Source organism: Aedes albopictus, chromosome 3 (assembly GCF_035046485.1).
Source record: "Aedes albopictus strain Foshan chromosome 3, AalbF5, whole genome shotgun sequence".
NCBI lineage: Eukaryota > Metazoa > Arthropoda > Insecta > Diptera > Culicidae > Aedes > Aedes albopictus.
The window spans coordinates 197,589,305-197,608,151 of record NC_085138.1 but is presented as its reverse complement, the minus strand read 5'-3'; the positions used below and the strand labels follow the sequence as shown (position 1 = coordinate 197,608,151).

Below are 18,847 nucleotides of genomic sequence, written 5' to 3'. Positions count from 1 at the left end.
TATCTCATACATGAATATCGTTTTACAGAATTCACGAACTTGAATTCAAAGGAAATCAATAGCATCCTGCCCGAAATTGCAACTACAGAATGTTTCGCACAATCCGGGAGAAGCGAAGGATTCGTCCTGATGCCGGTGGAAATTGTGTCTCTTTCCATTAGAAATCCGCTGCCGCTCAGGAATGTTCACAACTTTAATCGCCGTATGTGCTGCCGGGCGAACGATAAGATGCGTCGCGAGTCGGAGAACTTCAGCAGTCATCACTGCTCTCGGAATGACCCGGATGCGCTGGATATGATGCGAGGATGTCTTTGCATGAAGGTAAATCGTCTTGTTCATCCACAATATAAATATGATGGCAAATATGTATTGTATAATAAATAAATCGTCAATAAACGCATAACCGCCTTTTTATTTTTAAATGGTTCAAATGCACTAGACCCATATATCATTTGCTTAAAAAACCATGGAAAACCTTAAATCAATAGTAACACATATAGTGTGCATTTTTCCTGCAGATTTATTGTTAAATTGTTCTCTAACCATTTGCCATGCAGTGAGTTGTCTTAAAAACTGGATAATATATTGACTGTTTCCTTTACTGTATTGCGAAAAATTTGTTCGAGAAAGCGAGCGATTTTTTATGGTAACCTATCTTAACCGCCTATTCCACATACTGTAATTTGGCGGCTTACCATTTGTCAAACTGGCAAATCTGTACATGGAATGGTTATCTTACTGTTATCTCAAACAGCCTGAGAATTGGTTAAATGATATTATGCCTCTCAAGAAAAATCAGAATATGGCGATTATCTGCCTCTGGCTTCTGATATCAGCGCGAAAGTCACTAATCATAACAGCGTCACCAGATTTAAAAGTATCTAATTCCACTACATGGGGTTTGACAGCAAGAACACTCATTCCACTGAGCTACTCTTGCCGTTCGTCACAAATACATTCAAAAACATCTGTCACTTCGTGAAACCCACGTGCTTTTGTTTTTGGCGGGAACACTTTTTCTTTTGTTTTGCCTTGCGACTGTCATGCGGCGGTATGCCTTGCGAGCGTACGACCGCCGCAGGACTCTAATAAAAGATAAGCGCGACAATAATTGTTTATGGTCATCTACAGTATGAAAAACGTTCAATTTACAGTTCGTGATTATGCGGGTAATTTGATTTCAGTGGGGCCCTTTTCGACTTTAATATTGCTTCAATGAGGTGTTTAAAGTAATGCAGCATTATATACACAATTTTAAATATAAATATATGGCAAAATTGATGCACTTATATGCGGCTTCGTGGTTACTTGGGCTATTCCCATACAAACTTTGAAGGGCTTGTGCAGTCTCAATTTTCAACCGAATTAACTCAAATTTTGGGAGAAGGCATATAATCTGATTAGGAATCGAATAAGCGCGGTGTGGAGCAAAAACGATTTTTTGAATCACGCTAATAGGTATAGGCGTTTCAATGGCGTGAAAAACTCGTGAAAACCGTCTATCCGCGTCCCAATCGAATTGGGTAAAACGGGTAAATAATGATAAAACTAACGTCCGGGGCAAGAGTGCAAGAGTACATCTACAAAAAAGGCACGCATACATTTGAACGTGATTACCTCTATTTACCGTTTACCAGTAACGCCAGTAACGATCTTTACCGTGCATCAGTAACTATTGACAGTTTGTTATCTGAGCTCGGTAACACCATAGGGCACTGCATCGTTTTGATTTTGTATGGGGCTTTGACGTTTCTTGGCCTTGTTGTTTTCAAAATTTCTTTAAGAGTGAAAGAGAAGGAGAGAATTTCATGCAGTGACCTATAGGGCAGTGCATGAAATTATCTCCTTCTCTTTCACTCTTACAGAAATTTTGTAAACAACAAGGCCACGAAACGTCAAAATCCTATACAAAATCAAAACAGTGCAGTGCCCTATAGACTTGATAGTAACACATTTACAGAATATCCGCAAAAGAAACAACCGAGCGTACCGAGTTCAATCTGCTGTTGAGAACCCGCATAATCACGAACTGTAAATTGAACGTTTTTCATACTGTAGATGACCATAAACAATTATCATTTAACCAATTCTCAGGCTGTTTGAGATAACAGTAAGATAACCATTCCATGTACAGATTTGCCAGTTTGACAAATGGTAAGCCGCCAAATTACAGTATGTGGAATAGGCGGTTAAGATAGGTTACCATAAAAAATCGCTCGCTTTCTCGAACAAATTTTTCGCAATACAGTAAAGGAAACAGTCAATATATTATCCAGTTTTTAAGACAACTCACTGCATGGCAAATGGTTAGAGAACAATTTAACAATAAATCTGCAGGAAAAATGCACACTATATGTGTTACTATTGATTTAAGGTTTTCCATGGTTTTTTAAGCAAATGATATATGGGTCTAGTGCATTTGAACCATTTAAAAATAAAAAGGCGGTTATGCGTTTATTGACGATTTATTTATTATACAATACATATTTGCCATCATATTTATATTGTGGATGAACAAGACGATTTACCTTCATGCAAAGACATCCTCGCATCATATCCAGCGCATCCGGGTCATTCCGAGAGCAGTGATGACTGCTGAAGTTCTCCGACTCGCGACGCATCTTATCGTTCGCCCGGCAGCACATACGGCGATTAAAGTTGTGAACATTCCTGAGCGGCAGCGGATTTCTAATGGAAAGAGACACAATTTCCACCGGCATCAGGACGAATCCTTCGCTTCTCCCGGATTGTGCGAAACATTCTGTAGTTGCAATTTCGGGCAGGATGCTATTGATTTCCTTTGAATTCAAGTTCGTGAATTCTGTAAAACGATATTCATGTATGAGATAAAGCACCGAAAAACAAAATAGAATTATCACTCAAAACTTACCATTTTCTTTCTCCAGTTATTTCAAATTGCTTACCGCGAAGTGATCCGTTTGAGTTTTTCGTTTGTTTTCACTCAGGTAAATAACAGAAAAGTTTTTTTCGTTTTTTTTCTAGAAAACTGCAAACTGCGGCGTTTGATTGGTACATACACCAATGTGTGCAACTATTTGGCAAACTGTTGAGTTTAAGTGGCATACAGTGTAATACCCATGTGTGAGTGTGTTGCGCAAATATAATCACAAACCGTTTGACAAATGGTCATTCCAGTTTGCCATCATGTTTCACAAGCTTTCATCGCTATATGTTTTGACGATTTCTACACAATATGACATATTGTTACAACTTGGTATGGGTTACGTAGACCGTTCTTTATGATCGAATGTCGGAGTTTAATAGTTTTCAACAGAAAATCACCTGTTCGTGATACAGTAACAGTGACAGATAAAGGAGACATACTGTTTGAACCTTAATGCAAACTGTATTTTTCTATGCGGGAACGCAGTAAAAAGATGGGATTTTGAGCATTGCAATTAAATAATTTTCCCTTAATTTTAATGATACCAATGCGACACCTAATGTTCGCCCGCGCCGAAGGGTCGATAAAACAGACCTAACGTATGTCTGTTCCTTGCTTGATTTTCGGATGACAGACGACAGCTTTGCGACGTTCTTCTCCCTTTTCTTAGCGCTCTCCAATTTTTTCCGATTAATCATCGATGGTTTTTAGTGAAGTGAAATTTGTGAAAAAATAGCAAATAATTGCTAGAAAATGTGAAAAAATAGTGCAGATATAATGTAGAAGTGTACAAGTAACGCGTAACACTACAGGTTAGTAGTTTCCGGTGTGTTTGGATAGTGTTTTTCGCGTTTTCCTTTCGGCCCGTATCAATATTGATGTTTTTGTTGTTTTCGGTGGATTGTAGAAAAACATCAAAAATTTTATATTTTCATATTTGCACCTAATTAAAAAAAATTTTAATAAGTGCAATTCGTCATGTATGATAGTTTTCATTGTTCTACAGGGTTTGGAAAACATTGTTGCAAACTTAGGGACAGCAGAGGTCTTGTCTGATTAGGGGTGAGTGTCGTCGAGGTCGCAAGGAAGAGGGGATTGCAGTAAAAGGCGCAGGGTGGGGACAGAAAAATACAAAGAAACCATGGCAGATATGATGAGAATGAGCGGAAGTGGTGCCCTTGGAGGATTTCAGCGGGATAAGCTCGGATCACCGTCTACCGGGTCGGAGGACGGTGGAGGGATCGATCTGGGGGACATGGCCCAGGAGCTGGATCAGGACGAATTCGATGGGCCTGTGGCGTTCAATGGTAGGACTTCTGTGGGATTGTACGTTATGAATTGCATTAAAGCTATGTTTCGTTCTTTCACCTGCAGGTGACAGACCAGCAATTACGGCTCCCCCCGAAAGCGAATGGTACCACGGTCGTTTGGACAGATTCTGTGCCGAGCAACGTTTGAAATCTGCTTCGAGGCTGGGAAGTTATCTAGGTAAGTCAAAATTTTGGAATATTCTATAGATTGTTATATTGTTTTTATATCCCAATGCACTATGGGCGAATATGCTATCGAATAGCAATAGATCAGCGACAGATCGGCGAAGTACTAGATTTGTAGTAATGAGCTGAATTTTAGTATGATGAGAAGGTCAATTCTCCGTTTCTGCAATGAAATGGTGCAAAAAGCGTGGGTATTATGATTCCTTGCCTAATTTTATGCTTTTGCTTTTTTATTCCTTGCCTAATTTTATGCTTTTGAGCATAATTTTGGGCAGCAGTGTTGTTGTTTTCTCAATTTCTTGCAACATAAACAACATAGTTATCCAAAGTTTTGCTCAAACATCATCAAATTAGGCAAGGAATCATAATACCCACGCTTTTTGCACCATTTCATTGCAGAAACGGAAAACAACTGACCTTCTTACCGTCACCATACAAGAATTCAGCTCATTATTACAAATCTAGTACTACATCGAACGTGCCCCATATTTTCTCAACGGAAAACGACAGTAGGTAGGGTATTGGTTCCCTTATTAAGCATGTGGCTCCCATTTTCATCCTACGAAAAACAAAGGATTGAAGCGCTGTTTAATTTGTTTATTGTTTTTGTATTTTTTGTTAGAAATGAGCGCCCATGAAAACAAAAAGAACGGAATCAATCGGTGCCATAATCGCTTGTTTTCAAATAGGATGAAAATGGGAGCGTGAGATTACTAATGTCACACATACCCTATATGTACTGTTTTTTCCGCATTGAACTAAACTGCCCCCGCTCGAAAAACAGTCCCATATGAATAGGAAACCCAGCAAAGATGGGATTGTTATGGGAGTGGCGGCAGTAAACTGAACACATTGAATAAACAAGAGCTACTTGCAATGTTCTAAGCACTTCCACAGTTATTAACTGTGCGCTTCCTCTGCCGAAGACCATTTTGAATTTGTCGTGCGACAGACACGGAGAAATTCTAAGCCCAAGAAAGTCAAGGAAATTTCCTTTATGAAAAGATCCTGGACCGACTACGAATCGAACCCGTCTGGAGCTACAAGTAAACAATTCAATGAATTATTTACAAGGTTCCGGGTCGTTTGGCTGAAAAATTAGGATGAACTTAAGGACAAACGTCTACAAATCTAGTACTTCACCAATTTGTCCTATAGGACACGATTGGTGAAGTACTAGATGTGTAGTAATGAGCTGAATTTTTGTATGGTAAGATAAATAAGGTAAGATGATCAGTTCTCCGTTTCTGCAAGAAATGGTGCAATAAGCGTGGGGTTATTATTTCTTGTCTAATTTGATGCTGTTTGAGCAAAAGTCGAAATCAAAAGGCTCACAAAACTTACAGAATAAGTAAAAACCAGGATAATCGATCGATCGATGAAACATTACACTTTTTGCTGGATTGATACTTTTTAGATTTTTTTTTGTATAGTGACCAGGTGGAGCTGCATGACAGCTGATAGCAAAGCCTGGACCCTTTCCCAACTTTCCCCCTACTAGTACCAATACTCACGATGGACTAGACGATGTCGTCAACTTGAGCAAAGTGTGTAGTAATGAGTATTGGGTCGTAGTAGTTTTTAAAATTACTGTGTTTTAACTATTCCCATCGCACTAGTGTTTTGACCGAATGGAAGCTCCAAAGATGATATGATAATTGAACAATATTTCAATAATCGAAAATCTCCGAGATCACTGGACAACATTCAGAGAGAAAAAAAGCTGTAGGGAATCGCGCCACTTGGGCGGTGGCTTCTATATTCGTCTGTTTTCCACTATAACTCAGTCAAATTTGAACCAATTGACACAACTTTTGGAATGTGGTGAGATAGGTATAGTATCTACTCGTGTACAACATTTCAAGCCAATTGGTTCAAATGGTGTTTTCCACTATAAGAAAACAGACGAATATAGAAGCCACCGCCCAAGTGGCGCGATACCCTACATGTTAACGCCTTCAAGGCACTATTCCTGAGAAATATTACAAAGAAGAGCAAAAAATTTGTCAAAGCTAATTTTACAGGTTTGATATTTTTGAAAATTATTCGGAGACAGCTGCCAGAGCTAGCGTTTTTAGCCGATATGGGCAACTAGTTTTCTGATAGCATCTCTAAACAATAAATCAAATAATAACCTAAGTTTTTTACAATACATTCTAAAAGTTGTTTCAAGCTGATTACCAATAGTCCCTGCCCTTCAGTTCAGAGAGGGTTTAGGCAGCGTCCTGCCAATTCGGTCGAGGCAGGATTCTTGGGAGAACAAGTAAGGGGTTGTTGAAAGATTATGTAATGTTATTCATTGTGTAATTAAAATCTAATATCTAATCTTTCCTAAGCATGTTACGTAATATTTGAACAGCTTCATCAACGCTGATATTCTAAAGGGCTAGAATGAAGCATTGAGCTTGTAGTGATCCCTTGAAGATGGGATGTAAATCATTATCTCGCGATCGCGTTTTTCGTACTTTATGGAAAGGGTGCATTACATAAACGAACCATTTTAAAAACACATCCGATATGTTACCATATTTAATGATTTGCTATCGATGTCCGTGGAACCATTCTGAATAGCCATTGAGTGAATACACTGGATTGTTTTATATTTTCATCTTGCGAATCGACCAGTCATATAGAAACTGAATCCAGTGTATCACCACAGCCTCTCAAACTAATGTATTTACTGAATAACAACTACTAATCATATTCTTTCCTTTCCTTTTCTTTTCCTTTCTTTTTACATGAGCAAAATAACTTCTCCGAGTATTACTATCACCACGCCCGAAGGCAAAACACCATGCATCATAAACAGCGGAATCGAATGAAGAGGAATCGTGAGTAAAAATCATAAAAACACCTAAGGTAAGAACTTAACTATTCTGTTTCCAACGTGTGATTAACTATCAAATAGATTCACTGGTCACGTGGAAGACGGATTTTTGACGCCGGAACGTCGCGTCATGACTAAATTCGACAGAAATGGTTCATTACTTGACTAGGTTGACATCGTGACAGGTTCTATACGTTGACGTTTTCAATGTAGTTGGCATTATAAAAATAAGACAAGTTTGCTTACAGTTGAAGCTTTTATGTTAACATTCAAATTAACTGCTATTAGAATATTCTGCTATTCTGCTATTATCAACGCATCCCCTGGCTTTCGCCCATCTGCGTATTCTTTTCACTAGGCAATACGTCTACCAATTGATGTTTATGGGCTTGCCGGACCAAGTCGTGTAGCTAAGCCAAACACCCCACCTACAACTGTTGGGTAGGCAACATTGTCCCGCCTACTGGTCTTTTACAGCTAGTTGTAGGTGCATGTTTGCGTGTAAGTATTGGTGTATGTGTGTTAGTGTTGGTGTATTGTAGGCGCCAACTCGTTCTAATCCACTCTGATTGCTAACACCCTATTGAACCATTACCCTTAAATCTGGCAAATCTATGAAATAGAATGAGTTAAGCGCCTGTACATAATAGTCAGTTAACCCTCTAATACCCAATCCCGCCTTTAGACGGGGTATAGTTTGAGCATTTTTGTAATTTTTGTTTCGTGGACAATCAAAATTTTTATATTTTTGGCTGACATTTCGGACTGTTCTGTATGGTATGTGGGGGCAAGATGGGTCAGGGGGCAAGATGGGTCAGTACCGTTTTCAATCGCACAATATAAGTTTTGAATCTTTCAATAATTTTCCCAGATGAACGACGGGGATACACAAAAAAGTGGTATATTGTTTTGAAAATTCTATACGTTCCTCGCACAGAAAAAAATAAAATATTTTTTCGTTAAACTCCTTATGCTATACATTCCATATCACTACGTGTATTGTGTAGACGGGGCAAGATGGGTCACCCTAATTTTTCGGTATGTTTGCATAGTTTATAAAAATGTTTTATTTTTCATGGAAAGGCTATTCTGTGACCTACATTATCGAAGCGATGAGAGCACTGAAAATTTGAGAACATATTTTTTAAATTTTCCTTCAAAAAATATAGGTTTTCAAAGTCCGTTTATGGCTACCCGAACAAAAATCTTCTAGTTCTGAGAATAATCTACCGATATGTTTCAACACTTTCTTCATGTAATCTGTACGTCTATGAAGCTTAGATGTATAGAGAAAAACTAGAAGATATAGTATTTTTTGTTGGAGGAAAATCGAGTTTTCTTATAGCTGACCCATCTTGCCCCCGTTAAAATTAGGTGGGGCAAGATGGGTCATGTTTCAAAAATTATTTGTCAAGACGCAGGTTTCAAACTTTATAACCTTTTTATACTCTTATATCATAGCTGACTAGTGTATCTGAGAGTCGTGGTAGAATACAGAGAAATGCGATTTATATTCAGAAAGTTATAGGGATCCATTTCTTAGGTGACCCATCCTGCCCCCACTTACCATATATCTCTAAATGGTTTTTGGTGCCTTTTAAAACGTATTTACATTTTTTAAAAATCATTGAAAAATTGATGTTTTAGTCACTTTTTAGAAGTCATTGTTTATTTTGTATTGAATCGTTACAAATCACATATTTTAATTTTTTCTCAAATCATTCTATCATAGTAAAATAGTTTGAGGGAGTCGAATACACTCTAAAATTATTTTCCTTAAAATTACATGGAAAATAAAATATTACATGAAAAAAAATTAAAATATTAATATTTCAACAATAGTCAGAAAATCTTAAAATGTTTTCGTCTCAAAAAATCCGCATACCGAAAAGGCTTCCAGGAAAAATATAAAAGTGGGGGAATGTTTAAAAATAAAAATTAGAAAAATCAAAAACCGAAATTTACAAAATCGAGAATTAAAAAGAATCATCTTCCAAAACATGCTTAAATCGATTTTAGATGACGAAAAATGAAATTTAGATCAAAATCAAAAATTTGGGTATTAGAGGGTTAATCAAACAAGGTATATTAGTAATCAAGCGAAGATACAATGAAGCAACGCCCCGAACCTCGAGAGCACAAACCCCAAGAACCAAATGACAGGCTGCGCAAACAGTCGATCGACTGGCAACCACCAGTGAATAACCAATCGAGCAAACCCTCCAGCACAAACCGCCACCAGCTCTCCCGACCTGCGCCCAACAAATCCGAGGCACAGCCCAGCCATAGCTTCACCTTAAAACCAAAATCTAGATTGCAGAGCACAATACTTCCCAAGTAACCACGCAGCTCGGACCGCAAATCACGCACAACACGTAACAAATAAGACAAACACTACCCCGCCCGTACAACCGAAACCGATCTAGGGTAGAGAAGGGTCTCTTTTCACTCCAACCCGGACTCAACTGCACCCACAGGGTAGCGCACTCCACACACACTGCACTCATGCATCCATCACGACCCGAGCCGCACGGTCACCTGGGTTGCTTCTATCTGCATGACCTCACCCAACCCGTAACGCAGAGTTTAAATCCCTCTCTTACATTACAAAGCAGTCCCTCTTCCCAAAGTTTGTGCGTAGTATAAATGAGATTATAAAGCTGAAGAAATCGTCACCAACACAACCGCCAACAATGAGCACTCAATGGTGTCGGCAGAATCAATGACGACCCCTTCAATCCCAAACCCAATTATCCTACACTACCCAAGTAAACACAATGCTGAAGCCGTACGCACTGCACGTACGAAGTACATACAAACCTACCCGCACCGCCTAAATAAACCACCTAGGCCGAACACAAGCGAAAAGCGGCGCCACCACTGTTGAACCACGACTATACCAGTAGGTATAATCGCAATTAAGCAATCGTAGATCCATTCCCCGCTCCTACTCAGCCCTAACGATCCATAGCAATGCTTGTCAATATATGCACCCCACACACGCAACCCAACAGTATGGTCACTTGAGTATCCCTGGGATTTTGATTAGGTACATGATGGTCAGGGATCACAGCCATCAAAACGTTCCACACTTCACCAGGGCTTGCGACCTGTAACCATGATGATTTCCGCTATGGGAAACCATTATGGCTAGCGGTGTTAACACCAAACTCCGTCATTATTTATACATATAAAAAACGTTGTAAAAATGTTTGAAGGTGTTTAGCAAAACATAATTTTTATATTGGCCCCAAATAGTATTGTGATTATGCCAATAGCTTCTTGAAATTGCGGTTATGAGTGCATGTTAGCTAACTGAAAATTCTGTCTTTACAATAAAAATAATTAGTAACTTTTTTCATAATTTCAGTTCGCGAAAGTGATCGAAAGCCTGGATCATACGTGTTGAGCTACTATGGCAGGACTGGAATAAATCATTTCCGCATTACAGCCGTATGTGGCGATTTCTATATCGGAGGAAGACAATTCTTCTCGCTGAGCGATTTGGTGGGCTACTACACTTCGTGCAGTGATCTGTTGAAAAGGGAGCGCTTGGTAAGCCCGGTGGCACCCCCGGAACCAGTCAACGATAAGAAACGTGTGGTAGCCATTCTTCCGTACACCAAAATGCCGGATACGGATGAGCTCACCTTCCAAAAAGGTGACATTTTCTTCGTTCACAACGATATGGGCGACAACTGGCTGTGGGTAACGGCTCATCGTACCGGTGAGCAAGGTATGATCTTTCGGGAGTTGGTGGAAGACCTCGATCCTAGCATCGATCCAAATACCGTTTTCTCCTGGTTCCATCCGACCTGCTCGAAGAACGAAGCCGTAGATATGCTCGTTAAAGCTGGACCGGGAAGCTTTCTGGTACGACCGAGTGACAATTCACCCGGAGATTATTCCCTGTTCTTCCACATCAATAATCAGATTCAGCGGTTCCGTATCGAGAAGAAGGGCGTTCGCTATCTGATGGGTGGACGTACTTTTGAGTGTTTGGATGCTGTTATCAACCGCTACCGTAAGGAACAAATTGTAGAAGGCCATACGCTGATGCACCCAGTTATCAACGGAAGCCAACCGGAGTACCATCCGCCGTCTAATGTGGCAAGTGCAGCGGAGAAGATCTACGCTACACTCCGGGAATGCCGCGATCAGAACATTCTAAAGAAAACCAAGGGCATCAAGCATCACGGCTATCTGCTGAAGAAATCGGACAAAACGGCCAAGTGGAAGCAGCTGTATTTTGCCCTGCTGGTTGAAGGATCGGAAACGCATCTTTGCTTCTACGACAATCCGAAGAAAACCAAACCGAAAGGGTTGATTGATCTCTCTTGTGCTTATTTGTATCAGGTAAGGAGGCATAGAACTCCCAACGATTATTAATAGGTTTGCTATTAACTTCCGTCTATTTTCCAGTGCCATGAATCGTTTTGGGAGAGGCAGCATTGCTTCCAGATCGTTGAACGCGCTCTGCCGTGCCTGGCAACGATCACCTATCTTTGTGCCAACAGTCAGGAAAGTTACGTCGAATGGGTTAATGCGCTGAAATCGCACTGCGTGTCCCAGCTTAGCAAAGCCCAGTCCAAGGTGCCACGTTTGCGTGAGCTGCGGTGCCTGAATTTGCAGATACTGGAAGCGCACCGTTTACCATTCAAATTGGTTCCCCATCCGTACTGTGTTGTTTCGTTGAACCAGGTCAAGGTGGGCAAAACCCGAGTCAAAACCGCCCCAGATCCAGTGTGGGAGGAGGAATTCGTGCTAGAGTGAGTATTTTACGAGACACATGATAGGCATGTTTCTATTCAGTGAGTTGTTGGAGTCTTATTTTTGCCATTAAATTTTGGAAGCCGTTACTGAATATGTATAACTGTGGCTTTTGTCATATTTGAATGAGTATGCAAAGAAGGGAGGGAAAGAAGATAGAAAGACATAAATTAGGATGAAAGGATTGAACCCAGAATTTACTGCATACGAATCAGTAGCGGTAGCTATTAGACTTCCTGAGTCCAAATTACGATAAAAAACACAATTTTACTAACCGATTATTCTATTCACTCCACAGTGATGTCCCTCCGGATGTAGTGACCGTGACTATTACCGTTCTCAGCAAGGGAAAACGCGGTAAGGATTCAGAAGTTGCGGAATTGACTGTCGACTTGTGTGGTTTGAAAAATGGACAGGAAACCGAGGAGTGGTACCCCCTGGTCGGAATGACCCCAATGGGCGAGTGGGGATCCATTCGGCTTCGTATACGATATCTGGATGATTTGGTAATGCCCTGCGATGAGTACAGTCCCCTTCAGCAGCTCTTGGTGGAACCGGAACTAAATGCAGTTCGGGCATTAGCCGAAATCTGCCACAACGATCGCATTCCCCTAGCTACGTCTCTGTTGAAGGTTTTCCGCCACGAAAAACGTGAAACCGAACTGCTGAGAATACTGTGTCAAGCCGAAGTGGCTCGGGAGAATGAAACAACAACCCTGTTTCGAGGTGCTTCCCTGGCCACAACCCTGATGGATCTCTACATGCGAGCGGAGTGTACCGTTTTTCTACAATCCGCCGTGTCTGACACAATCCAAAGAATACTCGACAGCAAGCAATCCGGAGAACTGAATCCAACCAAGATGGATGTGAATGACGACGCTTGCTCGAATGCCGAATTTCTGCTGATGATTTTGGACCAGGTGACGCAGTCCATCTTCACCTCGCCGGATGCTTGTCCTCGCACCGTGCGCTACATTTGCAATTGTCTGCAGAAGGCAGTGGTGGCTAAGTGGCCGTCGCCTAACGAGCGGCTGGTTCGCACCCGGGTCGTGTCCGGGTTCATCTTTCTGCGTCTGCTGTGTCCCGCTTTGCTCAATCCCCGTCAATTTGTTCTAGTCAGTGAAACTCCTCATCAGATGGCGACTCGCACGCTCATAATGGTTGCGAAATGTCTGCAGAATTTGGCAAATCTTGTGGAATTCGGCGGAAAGGTATGAGTTGATGTTTCAGTGTGTCGAAAGAAGTTCTTAATAGAATTTCATTTTTCGTTTTCAGGAGCCCTACATGGAGGTAGTCAATCCGTTCATACTGAAGAATAAGGAGAGGATGATAGTTTTTCTGGATCAGCTATCCTCCGTCACGGATCCTAATCCCCCTCCTGGGTGCATGATTGAGCAGAACAATTCCTCTACGCTCTCTAGTTCCGATGCAGGTAAGATCATTCATTTTCCATTTATTTAGTATTACATCAAATCACATAAAACTCCATCCTCGATCGCGCCCAATTCTCGCCAGGTCAAGCTCTACCTGGTCCGCCCATCGTGCTTTCTGCGCTCCACGCCTTCTTTTGCCAATCGGATCAGTAGCGAGCGCCAGCTTTGCAGGGTTTCAGTCCGGCATTCTGGTAACAGGCCCTGCCAGTTGACAGCTTTCGCTCGCAGACTTCGGTCGTGTTTGCATATCGCTCCCGTACATCGCTCTTCTTCCATTGTTAAAATGAGCTGTATTCGAAAAAATACACTCATGGTTGATTTTGGCGTTCTTCGTACGCGACCCGAATTAACCGTAGTGTGGCCAGCAAAAAAAACACCTGTAGAATGCCTACTCTCATTAATCATAAAAATATCGAGATTTGAAATCGAAAAAGGTAACCGGGTATCCTGCTGGCCACATAAAATCGAGTGTTTCCTGGAAAAGGAAATTAAACTAAATCTCGCGAACGTAAAGTGTATTCAACTACACAACACCCGCAACTGTGTCTTTAATGAGATGATAGACGGCGCTGCGGTATGAAAAAGCGCACAACATCCAACGGTCTATTGTGTGCAATGGCAAGCCGTTCAAGATCCCTGTGTATGTGGATAGCGAGGCTGTTATAGTTCGTGTGTGCGACCTTCCTCCATGCATACCTTACGTAGCTGCCGCGGAGTATATGAGAAAATTGCCACCGTATTTCATACAAACCACGTTAAGACGTGTAGATGGTGCTGCAAACCTGTTCATCCGTAGCAGAAATGTTTGGAGGTAACTTCCTCTAACCCCACGTCTCCAATAGACAGAAATGTCTTACCATTTTAGAGACGAACCAGCCAAGGGCTGAAAGTCTCTCAAATAAAGATAAATCAATCTTACCATTTTGCTGTCAGAAAGAGAAAACGCAACAGAAATGATCAACACCGCTGCTTTCCATGCAAACAGCGAGAGAACATTTCTGTCATGTCATGACACATCTGTCCAGCAAAATGGCAAGACATTTCTGTCTAGTGGAGACGTCGGGTAACATACATCCCGCCGCCGCCGCCGCGGTTATCAATTAATCATCATTCCACCGAGCAGAAATTCAACGAGGCTGATTTCCCTCCAATCAGTCCATCGGTCGAAGTAAGATAGAAGTTGCTGGGCAGAGGCTAGTGATCTCAATGGGATCTGTATTGCACGAATTACCCAGCTTTGCCAAGAAGATCCTATACAATGAATTAATAATTTAACCTTTCAAAACGCGCGCCATCAAGCGACCAAAACTGAACCGTGTTTGCACTCTTCATACAATTTCGTTTTTTTTTTTTACAGGACGCGAACTCGCCACGTTGCATCACATCTGCGTTTCGTACCTTCCGGAATTGCAATCGATGAGTAAGTCTAACAATTCGCTCAAGAAGCTGGTCACCGTTACGGAGATGCTTTCGAAGCACAAACTCAAGTACCGTGAGATGATTAGCTAATTTGCTGGGCCGGATGCAGCACCGTGCGGGCGAATTTTTGCATGACACATTTAAAGGATGGAGAAAACCGATAATCTTTATAAACTCAAAAGTTATAAAACAGAACAAACCAACACAGGATTAACATTTACCGAGCGTGTATTACAAGCGTAATAGTGAAACCCTTGCAGATAATCAAGAAGAAAAAAAACGAAGAAATATTTTAAGTTTCAAAATTCCGGTACAACGGCAAGTAGGTATAAACAATATTGATAACATCGGCTTCCGAGCGAATGGCTGTTTTGCAATTTCTCATCACAACTTTTTTTAGCATTTTGCTGTACTCAGGAGAGGTAATTTTAGGCTACAAACAATATTTAAAACAAAAAGATATAAAGTACGAAACGAATCAACAGTTACATATTCCACGATGAAATAGAGCATCATCGCACAAAATTTGCCAGTTCGTTTAGCAGTTTAGGTGTCCGGTTTTCAAATCTCTTACCTACTCCTCACGAGAGAGTTGTTCAAATGTACTACTACAACATACCACTAACGCAGAATCGAAACCAGTTTATTGTGATCATCCAATAGCAACCAGTTGGGATGAAGTCTCTAGTACCTAGTAGTAGCAGCAGTCTGCAGTTCTGAGTAGAATACTCAAATTGTTCTCCTGTAAGTAATAGTCTTTCTTTTCTATCACTATTCTTGCGCGCAAATCAACAACAAAAGATGTAATTTTTACGTTCCTGACTTGCTGCTTTTGCATCTCAATTTAGATGTTCATTTGGCTATATTTCCCTACTTTTAAGCGATGTCGATGAAAAGTTTGCATAACAACTGGATCTAGAACGTACCGTCCTGGGATCGGAAACAGTCAATTGAACTCATCAACTAATCCTAATGAAATCCTAATAATTATTTTGCATTGTTTATCGAACATGTCTGGAATATTCAGTGATTTCTGGAACCAATCAGGAAATTGTTGATGAATGAATGATGATGTAAAGAATTTAGTTGGATTTTTTTGCATCTCTCTTGTTTAATGTTACGCGGGCGTAACTGGAGTGATCGTTCGTTTCTCTTCATCGATTTTCTCTTCGGATTACTCCGGAAATTGGATCTATACTCGAACAAACTCAGTAGAAGGCCGATTAGGTCTAGGGTCAAACTAGAACAACAAAAACAACCGGAAAACAATTTCCATATTTTTTTCTAGGATTCATACTGAGATGAATCATGGTTACTGACTGATTCTTTTTGGGTTTCTTTAGAGATATCTGTCGTCCTGCGATTGTGTCGCCGATACATTTTTCTCCGTTCACTATCGCGAGTGTAAGTGGACCATCCCCAAGCCAGCCATCTCGACGGCACAATCGGCAAGTGCCCTGAATCGTACTGGTCATGGGGCGTCGCCGATTTGCCATTGCTAATCTACGAGCGTCTGGCCGCCCGAGCATGGTCTTCATGTGCCCCCTCAAGCCCGCTGTTCGCCGGTTACTATTCGCAGTGATCGTTGTTGACCTGTAAAAGCAGACCGGCGCGAGTAACCAAGCGTCCGGCCACGAGAGCCGGTGATTCCGGGTCGTAGTAACCCTCAGACCGTGTGGGTCAGAAATCTGCCTGTTGGTTGCAGCCCTCTCAAACCAGTTGCCCAGCGCCCGGCCCTCCCGGGCCTGTTTCCTCGAGACGAAGTTGGCACACCACGTGGGCCAGAAACCACGGCCTTTCTTTGGTCGCGATCGATGCTAACCTGGCCAGCCACCGCCGCTGTCGACCCGCCGTTGTCCACCACCCACGCCGTCCGCGGCCAAGCATCCGGCCATTCCGGGCCGGCTTCTTCGGGACGAAGCCATCGTCGCAACACGTGGGGCAGAAACCCCGCCATCGCCGTTCCTTCCAGGTCGGTCTCTTCGGGACGAAACCGTCGTACCTCGTGTGTCAGAAACCCCTGGCTGATCCTAGCTACCCACGAGCGCACCGGTCCAGCCACCGCCGTGTTTGCCCCGCTGCGGTTTACCGCCCACGCCGCCACGATTTGATCGTGGAATCCACCCAAAAACTGTTTGACCGTAAGTACCTTGTTAAGAGTTAGGTTCCCGCCTCCGAAAGCTCCCCCTCCATCCGTTCGTCCTGAGACCCGGTCCCAAAAGAGTCCGTGAGTGCACACCCCGGAGACTTCCGCCGGCTTAGACCAGCAGCCTGGGGTTTTAGGCCGGCTTCCCTCTGAAATCGAGCCGAGAGGTACCGGGGCCAAAAAAAGGGTCTTATACCCTCCCGGAATTCTTTCACATATTCTTCCGGGTTCCTTTTAGGGATTTTTCCTAATATTGTTCCTGAGTTTCTTTCAGGCATCTATCCTGAGATTTCTTTTGAGATTTCTCACGGGTTTGCTTCAGGTATTCTTGCGGAGTTCCTTCCGAGATAAATTCTTTCTCAATCTAGGAATTACAAAATCTTTTCTCCATTTTATACGTGACACTTTAAATTCTTACAGCTTAATCTAGAGAAAATGGCCCTGAAATTATTTTTATAAAGCTGTTCCACCCTGTAAAAAATCAGGGAATTTTATTTATATAAACAAGTAGACATTCTATTACCAAAATCGGTTGAAAATTAGGAAAAGTGGACCAAATTACCACCAACATTGAGTTGCTCAAATATGTTAGGAACGTAAAGATTTCAAAAGGAACTTATCTTCTTCCTACCCAAACATCATACATTGCAAGTCAACATTATTATCTAAATGGATGTAATTGAACCAGTAATAAACCAGAGGAGAATTCGTTAACAAAAGGTGTTCACAAAACTACAAGCAACGGTTGCAATTGTTCATAATTTCTTTTTTCTATACATAATTTATTGAAAAAAAAAGTTGACGATCGATTGCAAACGATTTCAATGGTTCTGTGGACACCTTCGAGAGTAGAGACGGCAATAACATTTGTAGGAAGTAGCCAAACCATTATAAAATACAAAAAAAACAGCAACTACCAACCAATCAACCAACAACGGTATAAGGAAAAAACGAAATAATTTTAATTCGGAGGTATTCTTAGTCGAGGAAGACAGAGGGGAAACAAAAATGAGAACAGCGCATGTTTATACCAAAAAAAAAAAGACGAGATATTTAGTTAACGTTAGGAATTAATAGACCGATTTGTGTTTCGATTCGCCCTCTCTCCTTCCTGCTATGCAAACGTTGATATATTATGCGTTGCGCGAAAATTTGTACGCGCAAGCGCCCATACATCTCCGCCTGTAAGAAAAATCATTTCGGTATTTTCGGCGCAGTATTCCTTGGCCAATTCGCGCACTTATTGTAGAAGACACCATAACGATTAAACATACCAGCGGAGGTCTATTAGCGATTTTGCACCTTTTGCGCTCTCTATTTTCTTGCAACGGGTAATATCTACCACGTGGAACATCGCCGCCAATCGGATGAGAAGTATAATAGGAATGCGAATGCCTCCAGGCGGGCGGCACTAGTGAAAACGTTCAAAAAAGCAGACGCCATTTTAGTTTGTATGTTGTATTTTTTTTATATGCTTTTATATATATTTTTACAATTCTATGTCATCCAGATCAATTAGGCCAAGCTTTAGCCCAGGACAATTTTCAATGCATTTTTATAATCGTATATTTAACAGTGAATATAATAAACTATTACCACTCAAACTGATTAGATGTGTTAGAATTTTATTTTTACTGAAAGAAAATCAATTCGTTACTTGAGCTTGACTGCGGCCCACAAACTAAGCAGGTATGTACAGGGGATACTCAAAATAACTGGGACAGGTAAAATTTTCACTTTTCAAAAAAATTTCAACTCGCTGTAACTTTTCGAAAACGGCATCAAATATTCTCAAATTTTTATTGTAAGTTCATCAACTATTTGTATATTAGTGGTCAAAATTTGGAAAAG

General features: G+C 41.3%; 1 protein-coding gene across 3 annotated transcripts; it reads left to right on the top strand.

The window, feature by feature from the left end:
• The first annotated feature begins 3,546 nt into the window (after positions 1-3,546).
• LOC109411635 (ras GTPase-activating protein 1) lies at positions 3,547-18,604 on the top strand. 3 transcript variants are annotated; one of them, XR_009998902.1, is made up of 9 exons: positions 3,547-3,717; positions 3,912-4,212; positions 4,280-4,393; positions 10,599-11,584; positions 11,651-11,997; positions 12,297-13,209; positions 13,274-13,430; positions 14,789-15,172; positions 15,251-18,604. XR_009998902.1 is itself a non-coding variant. In XM_062858258.1 (8 exons), exons 2-8 carry the CDS (start codon positions 4,047-4,049, stop codon positions 14,938-14,940), a joined length of 2,835 nt encoding a protein of 944 aa, XP_062714242.1. In that variant the 5' UTR covers positions 3,547-3,717; positions 3,912-4,046; the 3' UTR covers positions 14,941-18,604. The 3 variants fall into 3 exon arrangements, 2 of the variants coding, with proteins under 2 accessions (XP_062714242.1, XP_062714243.1); XM_062858258.1 differs by having other exon boundaries at positions 14,789-18,604; XM_062858259.1 differs by having other exon boundaries at positions 3,895-4,212; positions 14,789-18,604.
• The last annotated feature ends 243 nt before the right edge of the window (positions 18,605-18,847 follow it).